We start from the raw sequence: 17,224 nt of genomic DNA on the forward strand, positions 1-17,224 counted from the left end.
ACATTTTTGACATCCTCGTACCTTCTTGTCTTCCTTGTGGTATGTGGCCTGTAATGAGAAGTCACAAGCCACGCGAACCTATTCATGGCATGGTTGGATGAACATTGTATGACATCCTCTTAATTCCAAAGCATGGATAGTTGTAGCTTTTACGGTAGAGCACTTACCTTTCACAACGGTTGTAAGTTACTCTCATCTCCTCTAAGGTCTTCTCTGAACACTCTTCTTTTAATTGACACTCTTTTTTGTTGGCTTTGCTAACTGAACGATGTAAATCGAGACATTTCGATCTTGTAGCATAAAGATAATCAGCTCTAGCGAATTACCTAACTCGTATCCGTTTTTCAGTGCAATGCATTTTAACGTGAAAGCTTAAACTCCAATCCTTGTCCTTCTACGTGCCAACTGCTCCCAATAAAATGCTACATTTAACAACGACATATGCTAGTTTATCAGGTAATTTATTGATGGGATGAACCCCATTTTATATAAGAAATGGATACAAAGCCTCAAAGTTTTCACTTGCATTCATGCATGTATATATACAAACAGAGTATTTGATAATACAGAAACATACACATCATAAGGATTATTAGTGAGTCCTAATATTGTAGGTAAAGCAACATCTTGCACCAGGGTACCAAGAAGGTGAACCTCTAACCTGCACCTGCAACGAAATTCAAGGAGTTGGGGGCCAATCAAACCCAGCATTATCAAGATAAAAACCATCATAGAAGCTAAATTCTACATCCGCCATACTTTGATCGTCTTCCCAGGCCGCATCTTCATCAAAATAATCATACTCTACCTCAAAATCATCATTGTTGATTACACAGCCCATCAAGTCCCAATCTAAGTAGCTGGAAGAAACTGAGAAAGTGGAGCAATCATCCCAGCTCTCATTGCCTGAACCTGGTCCAACCACATTCAGCCCTGGGAACTTCTTGACAAACTTTTCGTCAATTTTTACACTGTAGCACCCTAGCACGTTTAACAAATGGAGCTCAGGACAGTTCAATAGTATCTGAAGCACAGGTTCTGTACTAATACGCATAAAGCGTAAATCAAGGTGCTTGAGTTTTGGCATCGTGGCTGCTATTGCAAAACCCTCCTTGTCTTGAGAGTCCTTGTCAAGTTCCCATCCATACATGCATCTCTGCAACTTTGTGAGATGTTTACAGTGCTTTCCAATTGCGTCAAGTGCAGGGGCTCCAATAGTTTTGCAGTAGCTTAAATCCAAGGAAGTTATGGTAGAAAGCTTCGTGGCAACCTGTTCCACTATCAAATCACTTACTGCACATCTTGGCAGCTTCAACGTCTGAAGAGATTTGGCACTAGCACGCATAAATTTAAAAAGAAAATCATATTTAGATCATGCTTTTGACCAATACTCAACAGTTAACCTATATAATTAATAAGAATACAGCAAATTAGCTGATGATAATGGTTCAAATAACTCCTAAATCTCAATAAAAATATGCAATCTATCTATATTTGTAGAGATTTGTATGTCTATGAGTCTATCAATTTAGAAGCTTGTAGTTGTAGAAGCTTCTCAATCTCTAGCTGTACAACTTCTCAAACTTCTACACCCCTCATGTATAAGAGCTACTGCTCCACTCTTTCACTTATGTGGTACTAATGTATGATATGTGAGAAGTACCACAGAGTGCAGTGTGTGAGAAGGCAGTCAAAGAGTTTGTGTGGCACCGTGTGGCTGTCAAGTGTTATAAGTGTGCTGATTCTTTTTGTAATCTTTGACCACGCTAGCGAATCTGCAAGCCATGGACAAGCGCATACTTTCTAATAGATGCAGTATCGTGCAATTGTTTTGAAAAACAAAATGTTTCACACGCAACAGCTCTGAATCTAGAACAAGATGGATAATTATCTTTGACTGAGACTTGCAAATGAATTATGACTTTGATTAACAGTAAAGAACCATCAATAGACACAGACATGAGGAACCACAACATTACATCAAATGCACTTCTGGAAAGCCTTCTCAGAAGTTGGACTCTCACAAAATATACCTCAATTCTTACACAACACACAACACCCTACCCATGCAGATGTTACACATACGGACGAGCAACCATGTGGTATGCAAGATATGGATTACATCTATACGTGTCCACTTTCGACTGACTTAACATAAAAGGATTTGGAGTTGACAGTGTAAGGCTATACTAGTTTAAAAAATCTAACCAAGGAAAGAGACTAGTTTACAAAGCTATAAGCACATTAGATACACTACACAGTTATAATGAACCTGAAACAACAAGATACTATGAAATATTTTGAAATACAACCGCTCATTCCCTTCACAAGTTCACATACAATTATAAACATTTATGTATTAGAATGCTCTATCCAAACAATTTAACCATATAATGCATTGCTGTTATTGTTGTTGTTGTTGTACTTACTGGTCTGCGATAAACAAAAGACTCTGGTCATCGAGAGCCCCAGAAACGCAGAGCTTGCTGGGCGAACCTGAGCTCCTGGCGATAAGCATCTGAAGCATTCGGTCTACAATCTGAGGCGACCGGAATTTGCTCCATTGCACAATGTTAATCTCCTGCCAGCAATAAGGACCAGCAACTACTCTTCCCCAGGACTTGCAGACCCTTGGGATTACAGTCAGGGTCTCTTCCAGTGTTAGATTCTTAAATATAAGCCCAAGTGCATCGGGTATGAGCTCATCCCAATTCCGAAACTCACTGTCTTCCTCCATTCAACTTTCTTCTTGCAAGAAAACAAAAAAACCCAATTCAATAAACCTAACAAAACCCCCCAAAATCTTGTTATTCACCCAAGAATCCAAGATAGCAAATTCAGTGCACAGTGATGAAAAATTGCTCAGATTAATCACATGACACCCAACATCATGAAATTCAGAAACTTTGTGTGCATAATCAATAAAAGAGAGAAACTTTATGCGTGGATTCAACAATTATAGTAGAAAATGCTTGAAACAAAAGCAGAATCTATCAATGAAATGAAATACAAAAGAAAGAAAGAGAATTGAAGATTACTGGGTATGGAAGGAAGGTGTTGGATCTTCAAAAGGATGCCGGGTAATCGGTGTGTGGATTAAAAGGATGTTGCTTTAGAGAAAGGAGTGATCAAAGAGAAGCTTTTAGAGAGACAGGTGTATGTCGATCCATTATTAACCGTGTCCACCTACGATCACATTTTCTTTGACTTGAGAAAACAAAGAAATTTCCCTTTCAAAAAAACAAAAGAAAAAAGAAATACATGTTTTCTAATCTATACTATTATTAAGAGAAGAGGATTTGTTAGTCAAAATCAAAAATTTTGACGGAAATGACCCTAGAAAATTAAAAAACTTTGAGAATTAATTAAATCATGAGGATAATTATGACATTTACAAAATATATTTTTATTAAAAAAATAAACAAAAAAAAAGCCACAATCCACTTTTCTCTCCCATGATCTTATGTCTGCAATAACCGTTTTCTTTATTATTTTCTGCAAAAAAAAAAAAAAATACTTGCACATGCAGAGCATGTGTGGAGAAATGCTAGTGTCCTCTATCATTTTGATCCATACAATAAACTGATAAAGTTCACCTAGAATATCTTGCTTAATCACTCTCAGATGTAAATCCAACAGTGGAAATAATTATTTTAAAATTGAATTGTTTTGTTTTATACTGTTAGATTTACATTCAACAGTGATTGAGTATAATTTTTCCAGTCCATTACTAACCAGATGAACACCACGCGAAGCGTTTTTTTTTTATCCAAACCCTTTTTTTGAGTGTTGCTATTGGGACCTCCAAATCTGCTCACTTGACCTCACTCTATTATGAATTATTAAATGACATATATAACCTACTATAAAATGACTATTAAGGACAATAATTATACAAATGTTGTAGAGAAACTGAAATTGAGAAGAAATCGTTGTGTATTCTCATTGATAATAGGGGCCTCTTTATATAGAGGATTACAATGTATAGAATCTCAATCATACAAGGAAAGTAATCGTACATTGAATAGGAATCTAGATCCTTCTAATTTAACCCTATTACCACTAGGTCAAGTAACCTAGAGTTTGGGTCAAACACAAATAAAGATATCCTTAAACACTCCCCCTTGTGTTGTCCAAACGCGGTGCTTCTCTCGTTGCCTCGTTAAAAACCTTGCCGAGTAACAAAAACTCAGTGGGACAAAAATAACCTCGATCGAAGGGGAAAAAGAGCACAACACACCATTCACGTTTCGAGACCATACATGTAGACATCTCCCCCTGATGTCTGTATCTCCCCTTGATGACTACGGTCATGGGAGTTCGGGTAACTTCCGCAAACGATGCTACCAACATGTCTCTCGAAAGTGGAATTTAGGCAATGACTTAGTGAGCAAGTCTGCCACACTGTCCTCAGATTGAACCTAGTTCACTTTGATCTCGAGGAGAGTCTGTTGTTGCTAATTATGCTTGGTGTTATCGCTTTTGATGTAGCATTGCCTCATTTGTTCAAAACAAGTAGCATTATCCTAAATGCTCGTAGGCTCATCTGTGGTAGACTTCAAACCACAATTGTTCGAACATGCGTAATTATAGATCCAATCCATATACATTCACGAACCACTTCGTGACGAGCAATGATCTCTGCATTGTTCGAAGATATAGCGACTAGGGTCTATTCTGTAGACCTCCAAGATATCACAGTCTTTTCCCATGGTGAACACTTAACCGGATTGGGAATGACCTTTGTGTGGGTCAGAGAGATACCCAATATAAGCAAAACCTTCCAAATCACATGTTGTTTTGGGATGGGGATAATGGACGCAGGCCAGTGTTGGCGGCGTTCCTGGTGTGTGATGGGTCCGAATCCATCATCTTTTTGTAGGGATAAAGCATGCCCATATCAGTCGTGCATCTCTAGTATCGAAAGATATCTTTTACACCAATCCAAAGGCGTCGCGTTGGCGCAGAGTTATATCTAGCTAACAAGTTCATTGTAAACGAGATGTCCGGTCTTGTGCATTTAGCTAAGTACAACAATGCGCCTATTGTAGTTATGTAGGGCACTTCCGCCTCTAGCACATCTTCGCCATCATCCTTCAGACGAAGAGGATCATTTTTCAGGATCAAGACTACGGACGATCATGGGGGTGCTTGAAGGTTTGACCTTGTCAAAATGCCTAAGCATCTATCAACACGATGCTCAAGTTCCAAACCGAGACATAATCGTGTTCTCCCAAAATCCTTCATCTCAAACTCGGATTTCAAGTGTTCAGCGGTTTCCCTTAACTCTTTAAGGGCTTCTAATGAAGATCATGTCCAACATGAACCGCGATAGAATCCGAAACTTGTTATGGAAACGCGTGGGCATATCCCTTCCCAATCAAGTAGTCACTTTAGTGAGTGTTTGAATCTTATTGTAAACGCGCTCCGTGGTCTAGAGCCACTTGACTTGGGTCGATGAAGTTCACCATGAACCTTCATGTATATTCCGTATCTAGATCCCCATAGACATACGTAGTGACCACATTTGTAAGCTGCATGTTCATTTATTCGGAAACTACCAAACTGACAAGGTAGTGGAGTGCAAATGACATCCATTACGAGAGAGTATGTCTCATTGTAGTCGATTCCAGGGCGTTTTGTGAGAAGCATTGCGCCATAAGGCGAGATTGCCATCTCTTTTTCTCATCATGCTTTCTAACGAAGACCCATTAGTCAATAGGTTTTATGTTAGGAGGTGTTGGCATTACTGGCTCGAAAACCTTCCTCTTCGTTAGAGAATCCAACTTAACCTGGATCGCATCTTTCCATTTAGGCCAAATTTCTCTACGTTGGCCTTCATTCATCAACGGAGCATGGTTCGATATCATCAGACTCAACAAACTCATGCGCAACTACATCATCAATTATGATGGAGTTTCTATCCCATATCTCATGTACACTAGTGTAAGTTTCATAGAGCTCTATATTCTCAGGAATAGGTTCTGACGTTGAGGCGTCCCCCAACGATAACCATAACCCGGAAGATACTCATGAGACGGATTTTGAGTGTCGATGATCAAAGGATTGGAATGTGCCAAAGTATCCTTCGAACTCACAGCCCTCCCACGCATCCTATCTGGGGCCATGACCTGTAACGCCAAAGTGCCACTCTCTATGGCGTTGGCGCCATGCCTACCTCTGTGTAGGGTGGCGCTACGTCCTCTCATAGGGACGTCCATCCTTGCAGGCATGTTTGCAGCATATTTGTGTGATCTCGTCACTTTAGTAGGGATCGAGATGAGACATAGTGGGGACAGGCCACGACAATTCCTGTCGTTCCTGCTGAACATCCGTGTTCTTATCTCCCCCTAACGACTGGAAGACTGTCTCATCAAAGTGACATCCGCAAATCTAGCGGTAAGGAGATCGCCATGCAAGGACATTAAGTGGCGGACGATTGTTGGAGTCTCAAATTCAACTGAGTTGCTCATTCGTCTGTAAGGACCCATTATAGAGCGCTGTGGCGGCGCAATTGGCACATAAATGGCACACTCAAATATGCGTAAGTACGATATTTGTACCCAGTCACTAGCTGTAACGCAGAGGTAAATTGAGTGGCGGTGGGTCGTAGACGAATTAGCATAGCTGCATGTGATATTGCATCACCCCAAGCGGATATAAGGAGGTTGGTACGCATTACCAATGTCCGGACTACCATCGTAGTCGTTTCTGCGAGACCATTTAGGTGTGCTCGTGGGAATATGATGTCCAACATCAGTCCCAAATGCAATAACCATCGAAGACTTCGATGTAAACTTACTAGCATAGTCAAATCCAATTGACTGAATATGATGATTCGGGGAGTGAGCCCGTTGTCATATGATATTTTCTAGGAGTGTAGCATAAGCAGCATTTAGAAATGGACAATGGCACAACATGTGACCAGTGTGTTTGCGTGTCAACCAACATCATGAAATATTTAAACGTCCGCAAGTTGGTTGAATCAGTCCAGAGAATCCCTACGGATTCTATGTAAGAACATAATGAGTATTTTCATATCTTTTGCATAGGACGGTCTCAGTCTTATTTTCATGTCCTTAAACAACCAACAAAATATTACATTGATTTTCTATAGACTTTCCAATTCAATAATATTAGATTGCATTCTTTATTATTTTTCTTATCTATTTTAATTTTCCAATTTCACTACATACTCATTAAAGCATTCATATATATTTAATAAGAGTTAAAACTATGATTATATGATATAAAAATATATGATATACATGTTGAACGCGTATTGGTGAGGGAAAACAAAACAAATCATATTATGACCTAAATCTAAGTCTATCCATTATATTTACAAAAAAAAAAAATGAGCTAGCAATTTTTCTAAAAAAATATTTAAATAATTAATCAGTACATAAAATAAACATTAAGAAAAAATGATTAATCTTCATATTTTTTTTGCAGAGCTAAAACAGAAAAAAAAAAGTTTTTTTTTTTTAAAAAAAAACACAAAATAGTTCATGTTATTTTCCTGTTGATTAGAAATTAATTTTTAAAACTCAATATCTTGTGTTTAATTTTTTTTTATGCTGTCTGATTAAGGAATGGATATGTAATTAAGATTTATAGAGTAATTAATTCATTAAATTAACTAAGTTTTTTATTTTAAAGATAATAATTTGTTTGCAAATTATATGAGTGAGGTTATTTGAGGAAATTCAGTGAGGTTTAGTGAGTAAATTTAGTATTAGAAAATTTGATAGGAGGTGTAAAAAGCATAGAAGGTTAAGTGAGTAAATTTGGAGGTTCCAATAGAAAAATTCACCCTTTATTTATCCATTTATCTTTTGCAAATGGCTTACTGCAGCCAATGTAACACAAGTCACACATATGCAATGCAACACCATGTTAATGTTATTGGCCCATATAATTTGTACTTACTGTATTTTTGATTAGCCTATTAATTTCTTTTTTTACCCTTGCAAGGTCTCTTCCAAATTTGAGTAATATTATTGGATCAGATCACTACAAGGCACAGAGACGTAGCTACAGCAAAGGCTGTATGGGCTACAGCCCAACCCTTATTTAGTCCAAAATACCTTTAAGTAGGGATAGATACGTAATAGCCCAGCAAAAAAAAAATATATTTGCTTGGAGATGTTGTAGACAATGTGCAGGTACTTTTCATGTAGCTTTTTCCTTTTTTCCCTTCACTTTGGCTCTTCCCCTCTTCCCTTTTGGCTTCATGAAGTATTTTATAGATCAATATAGCTTTCGTCAAATGGTTCAACTTCTGGGCACCATTCGCCCTTCTCCTTCTTTGAGATATTTTACTACTTACAAATGCCAATTATACTAGCCAAGCAATTACAGTCCATCATATTCTACCATTCTTTATTTCTTTCTTAATACTTTGTGTTTTCATTTTCTCAGTATCGTTTATATCAAATGATGGTTCTTTTTGTGCTTCCTAGTTTTTGGGTGTTTATAGATGAATTTTTTATGGCTATGTTGTGTATATGGATTTGAGTGTTATTGTTTTGTGGTACTTATTATGCACTGATTTTGACTCCAAATCGGAGGCATTGATCTATATTATACAGGTTTGGCTATAGAGACATCAAAAAAAAGTTTTTGGGTTTTGCCCAAAAAAATTGCCATAATAAATTTAACCGACCCCATTTTCGAATCCTAGCTACGTCCCTGACAAGGCAATGTCACATAATAGTCCGGGACCATAGAATAATTACTAAATCATCATTGTGCTCTAAAAGTCCATATGGCAATGTCAAACCTCGAAGTCTATTGCTGTCAAACCAAATGAGTTTTCACCACACCACCTATCAAAGTGATGGAGCCATGTCTTTAATTAAATCATATTCTTCTACACGCTTGCGTGAACTGGTAATCTTATCAACTTAATGTATTATGCTAGCTTCTTCCTCGATCACAAGTCATACCCGATCTTTGTCGGTTCCTCTTGTACGTATCAAGTTCTCTTAGCAATTAATCGATAACCATTGAAAAAAGAAGAAGAAGAAGCAAGCAAGCATGGTCCAGGCTAGTGTACCAAGTGACATATGCATGCATGCCAGACCTCAGAGTTTTCGATCAGTCTCCCACGTATTATTATCTACATGCAGAACAGTGGTCCAAGTTATCCAAACTTTCTTCTGAAAAACGAACCTAGCTAGTAATAAATGGACTAGATAGATGTCTGATCGAGCAATTTATTTATGAGAAGTGAGAAGAAGAGCTCGGGAACCACTCACTATAAATTGACTATGGAGTCATCTACGGCCACCAGTCTCGTACTCTCGTTTGAGGCCTCTACCTTGATGTGAATTTACTGCACAGTCAATTCATAGACTTTTATAACAACTACGAACAAGACTGTTTTCTTTCTAGTTTACAGTCAATTCATAGACTTGAATAATTCATTAGATATTTCAATTAATTCGAGGACTTGATTCTTAACATGAAATATTCTTTAATTTCCTGTCGATCTGGTTTAGTTTCTGTAACTTATTCAGAACTCCAGCAACAGTAATGTAAGGAAGAGTTTGTAAGCGTCCTTTATAAAGTTTATAGCAGAGTCTCTGAGAATGATGAGAAATGAAAGCCAAATATATCAAGTCTTTTTCAGAGAAAGATACGAAGAAGAAACCAAATACATCAATTTCTTTTCCAGGTTAACCTGAAAAGATGCATCTTCCAGCTTTTTTCTATATATCCAACAATATGAAACAAGCTGATGCTCACAGAACAATAGGCTAGGCTAGTAGGAGTAGTAGCCTTCTCTGGCAGCAAGAAAGAGATAGAACCTCACTGTCAAAATATATATGCATGTCCATGATCGATCTGTGTTGGCAGTTAGCTTAGCTTGATTTTTTCTCACGGCACCAAATCAGGAAAAGTGGAAAGGGATGATAGTAAAAGAACAAAGGAAGGACCTGATCGAACTGTATCAGTACTAGTAAGCCAACTGCCATTAATGGAGCACCGATTCTTTACCAGCTAGTTGATCAACTGACAATTTTGGTAGTTTGCTCAGAGTTCTACTTTCATGCCACATCATGTGATTCTACACCGGTACATAAATGTGGATCCCTTAGTTTTGTTCATTTTATTACTTCCTATCAGTTTATACTCAAAACATTTGTCCTTCCATCTTATCATATATATGCTTTTGTATTCTACAATTTAATGATTTATAGCTAGTTGTTAAGTTGTTCGTAGTATTTTGATAATTGATGATGTGGCTCTTGTAAGCCCCACTTTTTGGATAATTTGGCACGATGCACGCCCGGTCAGATCTCTGCTAGTGTGTCAATGTCCGCAACCAACCAAAACATTGAGGAATGACTTAACATTGAGGAATGACTTAGCTGCATATTATGATTGATTATATTGAAGATTATATATAACCACATGTGATAAAATTATGGGCAAAAAAGTTTAGGCGTAAAGATCAATGAGTTAAAATCAATTTGAACTACGGAAGCATTTTAGATAAATGAGTAAAAAACTAAAAACCAAGCAAGACTAGAGCTAAAAATATTAGAACTTGACATTGCTTGTTAGCCCTACTATTGTTAATGAAAGTATAGATAAATGAGTTTCATAATGTACTTAAAAATCGATAAGTAAGATGTTGACGTTGCAAAGTCAGTGAGATGGAGGTATTGTAGGGGAAATTTGTTCGGTGGCTATCAGCCTTCTCACCGATGGATGGTGGGTTTGGTTTCCATTGAGGTTTGTTGACCAGCTGAAGCTAGGGTTTGGTGGTCGCAACTTTTGGTGGCATTGGGTTCCAATCATGGCCATTGGACTATTGTATGCAACCTCATTAGGATTCAATCGGTGTAGTTAGGCGGGTATGATCATTTGGGGTTTAAGCTAGCTATTGCCATTTATCTTCTAGATTGTTGGGTGTGCATTGCTTAATGTTATAACAATTGGGTTTGTCCACATAGTCCTAAATTCGAACAATTGGATATGATTTAGCTCGGGTTGCTATCACGATTTATTAATGTGGCAAATGGGTCGGCTAGGTCCAATCCGACCGATTTTAAGCGACCCTATTCATACTTTGTGGCGTGGTCGAGTCGGCCCGTTTATTATTCTGCTTGGGCTCATGCTGGCCCATTTACTTAGACGTTAAGCCCAACCTGACCCATGGCCCGAGCTCATATCTTGTTAGCCGGTGCTCGTGCCTGGCTAATAAATGAGCTCTCTACTCAAGCCATCCCAAAATTAAACACGATATAAAAATTTTAACTTGAGTATTTTCTTTTTTGTTATTTGTAAATTTTAATTGAAAATTTATTTTATCTAACTACATAGGAAAATAATTTAAATCCCCAGTACTATTTAGTCTAGTGGTATAAGTATTCTCTACGTAAGTGAGAGGTGAACTCACGAAAGATTAGTTGTAATTTCTCAATTTTATTTTTTATTTTTGAAATAAAGGTTCATTGCATTAGATGACCAACCAACAAGCCAGAATCTAACATACACTTAAAGACAGAAAAACTCCTGTCTAAGCAATGTGAACTCATTACAAGTTAATTTGAGCTTGTTTTGTAAAGCGAACTCATAAACAAAGAACAACTCCTTGTCTTCTGAGAAAAAAATCATTTTCTAGCCATCCATCAGCTAGGCACGCAATTGTGGCACCGAAAAGAAAACTACTTCCCAACAAACAAATAGGAGTCAATCTTCATCCATAAGCTGCTTTCTCCAGTCCAACTCGAGATAATTACCAATTCCGTAGAACCATGATCTGAATTACGAATGGCACTTTAGAGACCTTAAAGGCCCACCATCACCAAGGAGGTCAAACTCTCGGGCCAGGCCAGCCCATCCCAAGGCACCATGAGGGTGTCAAGCCACCCTCCAACCTGGCCCAATTCGAAATAGAATCAGACCCACTCAATTGGGCCATAAATTGAACCCACATGGCCCAGGCCCAGAGCTAGAAGCGCAAGCCCAGGAAAGAAGGCTGCTAGGAGCTTTAGATCGCTGCCAGCCTGCCTGCAATGGCACCGTCGTCATCTCTGGCGGCCTTCCCTTCCAGCACGGCAAGGTCCGATGACCCAAGCCGGAAAAAATCAGGATCGCCCGACTTGTAGGTCGATCCAAATCCACTGACAAGAAGCAACGTCAGCCATGCACCGCACCTGCAAGTCGGAATCAAGAGAAAAGATTAATACCAGAATCCGACCTCGCACAGACCCAATCGGTCACACCGCGATCCCGTCAACCTCTCTGATCCACTGTTCTTCCTCCACCACCGAAAGACCAGCGTCCAAGCACCACCTCCTGCGATCTGAAATCCGACCGGCCGGCCAACATAGTCCCGCCTGAAGTTGTCTCAACCCGCGACAAGAAGCCCTGTTGCCGCTAGACTAGCTTACAACCTCAGGACTCGACCGCCACTCTCTACTAAACCCTAGGGTTTTTGGATAAGAGAATAATGTTGTAATTTCTCAATTGTTGATGTAATAAAAAGAAAAATAATTTAAATAAAGATCTAAAACACTTTTTTTAATATTAGTTTTCTAAGGTTACTTTCCTAATTCAGACAAAAAAAAGAAGAAGTTTCTGAATGGTTTTTACATTCCACTATAAGACAAAGGAAAAAAAAAAACTCAAAAGTTTTTTTACACCTAAAACTCTTTTTTTTTTTTTTTTTTTAAATGAAGATTTAGTATCATATCTTCTAAACGAGTTTATCAAGGTTGTCATTCTAAACACTATTCAAAAAAAAAAAAAAGGTTTCATATTTTCATTCTATAATCTTCTTTAATAAATAAATATTTAACAATAGAAAAAATACTAACGTCAAAATAAGGATATAATATTTTATTTCACTAATTTGATGATGGAATAGCATGGGTACAATTGTCATGAGATTTTGAATAAAGAAGTTTAATGTTCAAATATCATCATTGTAGACTTTTCAAATTTTAATAAATACATTTCATGTTTGTAACCGGCCAACACGCAATAAGTCGTGCTCGAGCCAGCCCGACCTATGAGCTAATATACCTTGGCCCAGCCCAGCCCACAATAATGGACCATGCTGGCCTGACACACCCTTAATCGTGCTTGGGCAGCCATTAAATGTGCCGGGCTCGTGCCAAGTGTGCCGTTTGCCACCTCCACATGATTATATAGCCAAGTTCATATGTGCATTTTGTGGATCACTTACTAGGGTTGTATCTCTTAGCCATTTTTTTTTTGGAGTAAAATGAGAATGTTATTGATAATGTAGTAAATTGCAACAGATTGACTCGATAAAAGAAGTTTTGTACATATAACATTACACTTGCCAATGCTTATAAGCTCATGAACACATAATAACTATAGAGTACAAAGTAATAGTAACATCATATTTAGCTCCCTGAATTTTACACCTTAAATAAGTTGTGTCCCTACATTTTTAATTTCATCATGTAACCTTGCGCTCTCCAATTGTAACCAACTTTGTCCAATCATTAAATTTTTGTCAAGTGTTTTATACATTTAGCTCTCCAATATTTACACCTTAAATAAGTTGTGCCCCTACACTTTTAATTTCATCATGTACCTTTGTGCTCTCCAATTGTAACCAATTTTGTTCAATCATTAGCTTTTCTGTCAAGTATTTTATAAATTATAAATGTGGCTCTAATGGGTTCCTTTGTATGACGAAAATTCACTAGCGTGGCATGTAAAATTATTTCACAAATGACAAAAATTTCAAATAAATCACACAATTAGTTAACAAGAAAAAGAAGCAAACATACCACCTCTTTAGGAAGAAGAGAAGCCCGTATTCAAAATAAAGCAAAGCAAAATCACGCCCAGCATCCCTAGGCCTAACATCTAGAATAGGAGAGCAAAGGAGAATCCCAAGTCTAAACCTAGACAAAGTTCTAAGCCTAGGCTTGGCACCTCAGGCCTAATCATTAACCGTAATGAACACATTACGCGAATTTCAGTGCCACAGCCTACTGATCCCAACTGGAATCAAAGCGCCAATCCAACAAATCTAACTCCAACACCATAAGACAAGACTAATCTAGAACCAAGACTGTCCTCACTTGAGATCAAAGCATCACCACCAGCCAATATAGATCACCAAAGGAGAGTCGCATAAAAGAAAAGAAACATATCTAACTATCTAAGAGGTTCAGTCCAAGAACGGTGACAAACCCGGTTTGTAGGAACATCCACAAATTAAAAAGGAGAAAAACTACCCACCTTGGCAGTAGCGGGCGCATAAGCAAATATACATATATAGGGGCAACGAAAATATTATGAACAAAAAATAAAGTAGAGGTTTTTTGATTCAATCCTTTTTGTTATATAAAGAGACAAATTCATTTTACGGTCTTGAACTTTACGCCTAAAATCGTATGTGCTCTCGAACTTTTAATTCAATCACATATGCCCTTATACTCTCTAATATGATCAATCATAATCATTAGTAAACTAATTCCTCAATTTCTTCATAAATTAGTGACATTGCATTCCCACTTAGGGTCAATTTTTAGCCTTGATTATGTAAATAGTGTGTTTATTTCATGATTAAAAGCTAAAACTATTCTTGGCTGCAGAAAATTGGTTGGGTGCGAAGAGCAATTGGTTGGGTGCGGAGAGCGAATTGCTTTTGGCTGGGCGAGGACGCGCACAAGGCGTAGGCGCTAGGTGAGGCCGGCTGTGGAGCTTCGCGGCCGGGGATAATTTTTTTTTTTGTTTAGGGTGGCGGCAGAAAAAAAAAATTCTAGGGTTTGGTTTTTTTTTTTTTCGAAGCTAGGGCTAGAGACTCATGCTGATAACGTGTAAAAGTAAAATGGAATTGGTCTGCTCATTTCATTTCATAGGGATAGAATTACAATGGAAACATCAATTACAATAATGATAGTAAATGTTGATTGTGATGTGATTGCAATTCCTTGATTCTCTCTTCGTCAGTTACTTTGATGAAGGCACATAATGTGCTTTTCCTTTAACAGAGTGGACAATAATATATGAATAAATTGATAGATTAGTGAAGGATTGGCCATAAATCATAATTGATCAAATTGGAGAGTACAAGGGCACATACGATCAAATTACAGGTTTGGGGGCATAACTGATTTTAAGTGTAAAGTTCAGGGTGGTAAAATGATTTTAGCTCTTATATAAAAGTTGGATGTAGTCCGCATATCTTTTCTTGTTAATTGCGGTCCTTTTTTTTAAATAGTCCATTTTACCCTTAGAACCAAATAAGGTATATAATTCCAAATTCACTAATTGAATTACAATTTTAGATAAATTTTAAATTCCAAAATCTACAATTCATCAATGAATAATTTTCAAACATATAAGACTAAATGCATTCCTGTGAAATCAATATACCTAAGATGTAGGTTTGGAAATATCAAATATTTATATATCTACATTATAGGACGAAAAACACTAGAACAAAAATTCAAACATTGAAGCAATAGTATATCTATATAGTAGATATTTAAAGTTGTATAGTAGACATTTGGCCTACCTAGACCTACAAAGTAGGGAAAAAAACATAGAATATATTACCAATCTAATCAAAATGTACAAATATGTACATACAGAACCTATACCTAATTAAAAGATAAAAAGTATGAAAGAGAAAGCGGGAGATAATGAGAGAACTATATATATATATATATATATATATATAGATATAGAGAAACTTGAACTTTTCTAAACTTGTGAACTATTACCTATAAATAAGGTATGTAAATGTTAAATAAAAACGTCTAATCAAATTTTAGGACAAATCGTACATAAAACACCATGATCGATTCTATATCAAAGGTGAGCAACACATTCTTACCAAGTCTATAATAAAGGTAGCTGTGAATTGAAGAAGCCACGTTAGTAAGACCTAAAAAGGAATTAAGAAGGGAGAAGCCACATAAAAAATACAGATATGAGAGAAAAACAAATAAACAAAGAAATGAGAAGTATGTGTTGGAAAGAAGATATGCATTGAAGAAGGAGAGGTAAAAAGAGATGATTCGGTAGAAAAAAACAAGAAGAAGAAGAAGAAGGAGAAAGAGGCAATGTGATAGGCATGATCAAGGAAGAATAATGTCTTAATATATATAGATTCATCTTTTGAATTTAATCAAGAAACTAATATTATAATAGAAAAGCTGATGTAAACTCTAATCTTGTGGAATTGACCTAGCTGCTCCGCTCTGCTAGGGTTTCCTCGAAGACCTTTCGTCTTCGATAAAATTCTCAAAACTATGGCTGGTGCCACAAATGGGATCGCAACGCTGTCCTTTTCCAGTGTGTTTTACGTCAACAGGGGGCATGTCGGCTGTCGTCTTTTTCTGCTTTTCCTTTTCCTTGTACTTGCTGGCTACAGTGATGGAGGAGGCATGATGGATCCGGATATGCTTTTGGTTCCTGCTGGGAGGATCGATAGAGGTGCCATCAATCCTTGGAGGTGGAGGGGGTTCCGGCTCTCAGGTTCTCGCGTCGTCGACATCAGAGGCATGAACGATAGCGTCAGTGCTTGGGTTGATTACTGGGTCGCAGGTAGGCATGGGACCGATGGTGGCTGGTTAGTCGATGGCCTGAATTCCAATCTAGCCCTGAAGATGGAATCTGAAGCCTTGAGACTCTGAAGCTTTCTGACAACGGCACAGGGGCACAGTGGGGGAAGCTTGTCGGCGACGATGCGAGCTCTCTGTGGTGGAGGCCTTGCAGCGGCCGTGCGAGCTCAATGCGTTGGTGGCACTCTTTGGCATGACTGAGCTTGGTCGATGGAGGACAAAGGGACTGGTGGTGATCCCCTTTTTTCTATGCCGGCAGAGGTGGATGTCGGGCTGAAATTGGACTTCGACTATGGTGGTGGGGTTCGTTACCCTCTGCTAGAACTGGATCCATTTCTGTTTGAGCTCCTTGCTGGTATGGGTGGCAGACTCAAAGAGGGTGCTATCAGTGGTAGTGCTAGCACAGGAAACGTACTCCGGCGAGTGGGACATGGCGGCGGCGGCGGCTTGATTGCATTCTCATCTAAGGTTTGCCCTAGGTTGTTTGGTTGGGCCTGGTATTGGGCTGCTAGGGTTTTGTTTTGGGCCCGGGCAGTTGTTTTGTGTTTTAATTTTAATTTATTTTTGGGTCTTCATTCTTTTGTGAATGATGGGCTTATTTTTTTCTTGTATTGAGTGAGAGAGATCAAAAAAGAGAGACCTCAATACCC

The 17,224-nt window shown here is 38.0% G+C and overlaps 1 protein-coding gene across 2 annotated transcripts; it reads right to left on the minus strand.

The window, feature by feature from the left end:
• Window positions 1-442: 442 nt before the first annotated feature.
• On the minus strand, window positions 443-3,197 carry LOC133723911 (F-box protein FBW2-like). Of its 2 annotated transcripts, none has more exons than XM_062150788.1 (3): window positions 3,039-3,197; window positions 2,430-2,745; window positions 443-1,334 (listed from the first exon to the last, which is right to left on the minus strand). In XM_062150788.1, the coding sequence occupies exons 2-3, from the start codon at window positions 2,735-2,737 to the stop codon at window positions 680-682; spliced, it is 963 nt and encodes a 320-aa protein (XP_062006772.1). In that variant the 5' UTR covers window positions 2,738-2,745; window positions 3,039-3,197; the 3' UTR covers window positions 443-679. The 2 variants fall into 2 exon arrangements, with proteins under 2 accessions (XP_062006772.1, XP_062006776.1); XM_062150792.1 differs by having other exon boundaries at window positions 2,430-2,748; window positions 3,039-3,194.
• Window positions 3,198-17,224: the final 14,027 nt, after the last annotated feature.

The sequence above is a fragment of the Rosa rugosa genome, chromosome 1 (genome assembly GCF_958449725.1).
Source record: "Rosa rugosa chromosome 1, drRosRugo1.1, whole genome shotgun sequence".
NCBI classification, from domain to species: domain Eukaryota; kingdom Viridiplantae; phylum Streptophyta; class Magnoliopsida; order Rosales; family Rosaceae; genus Rosa; species Rosa rugosa.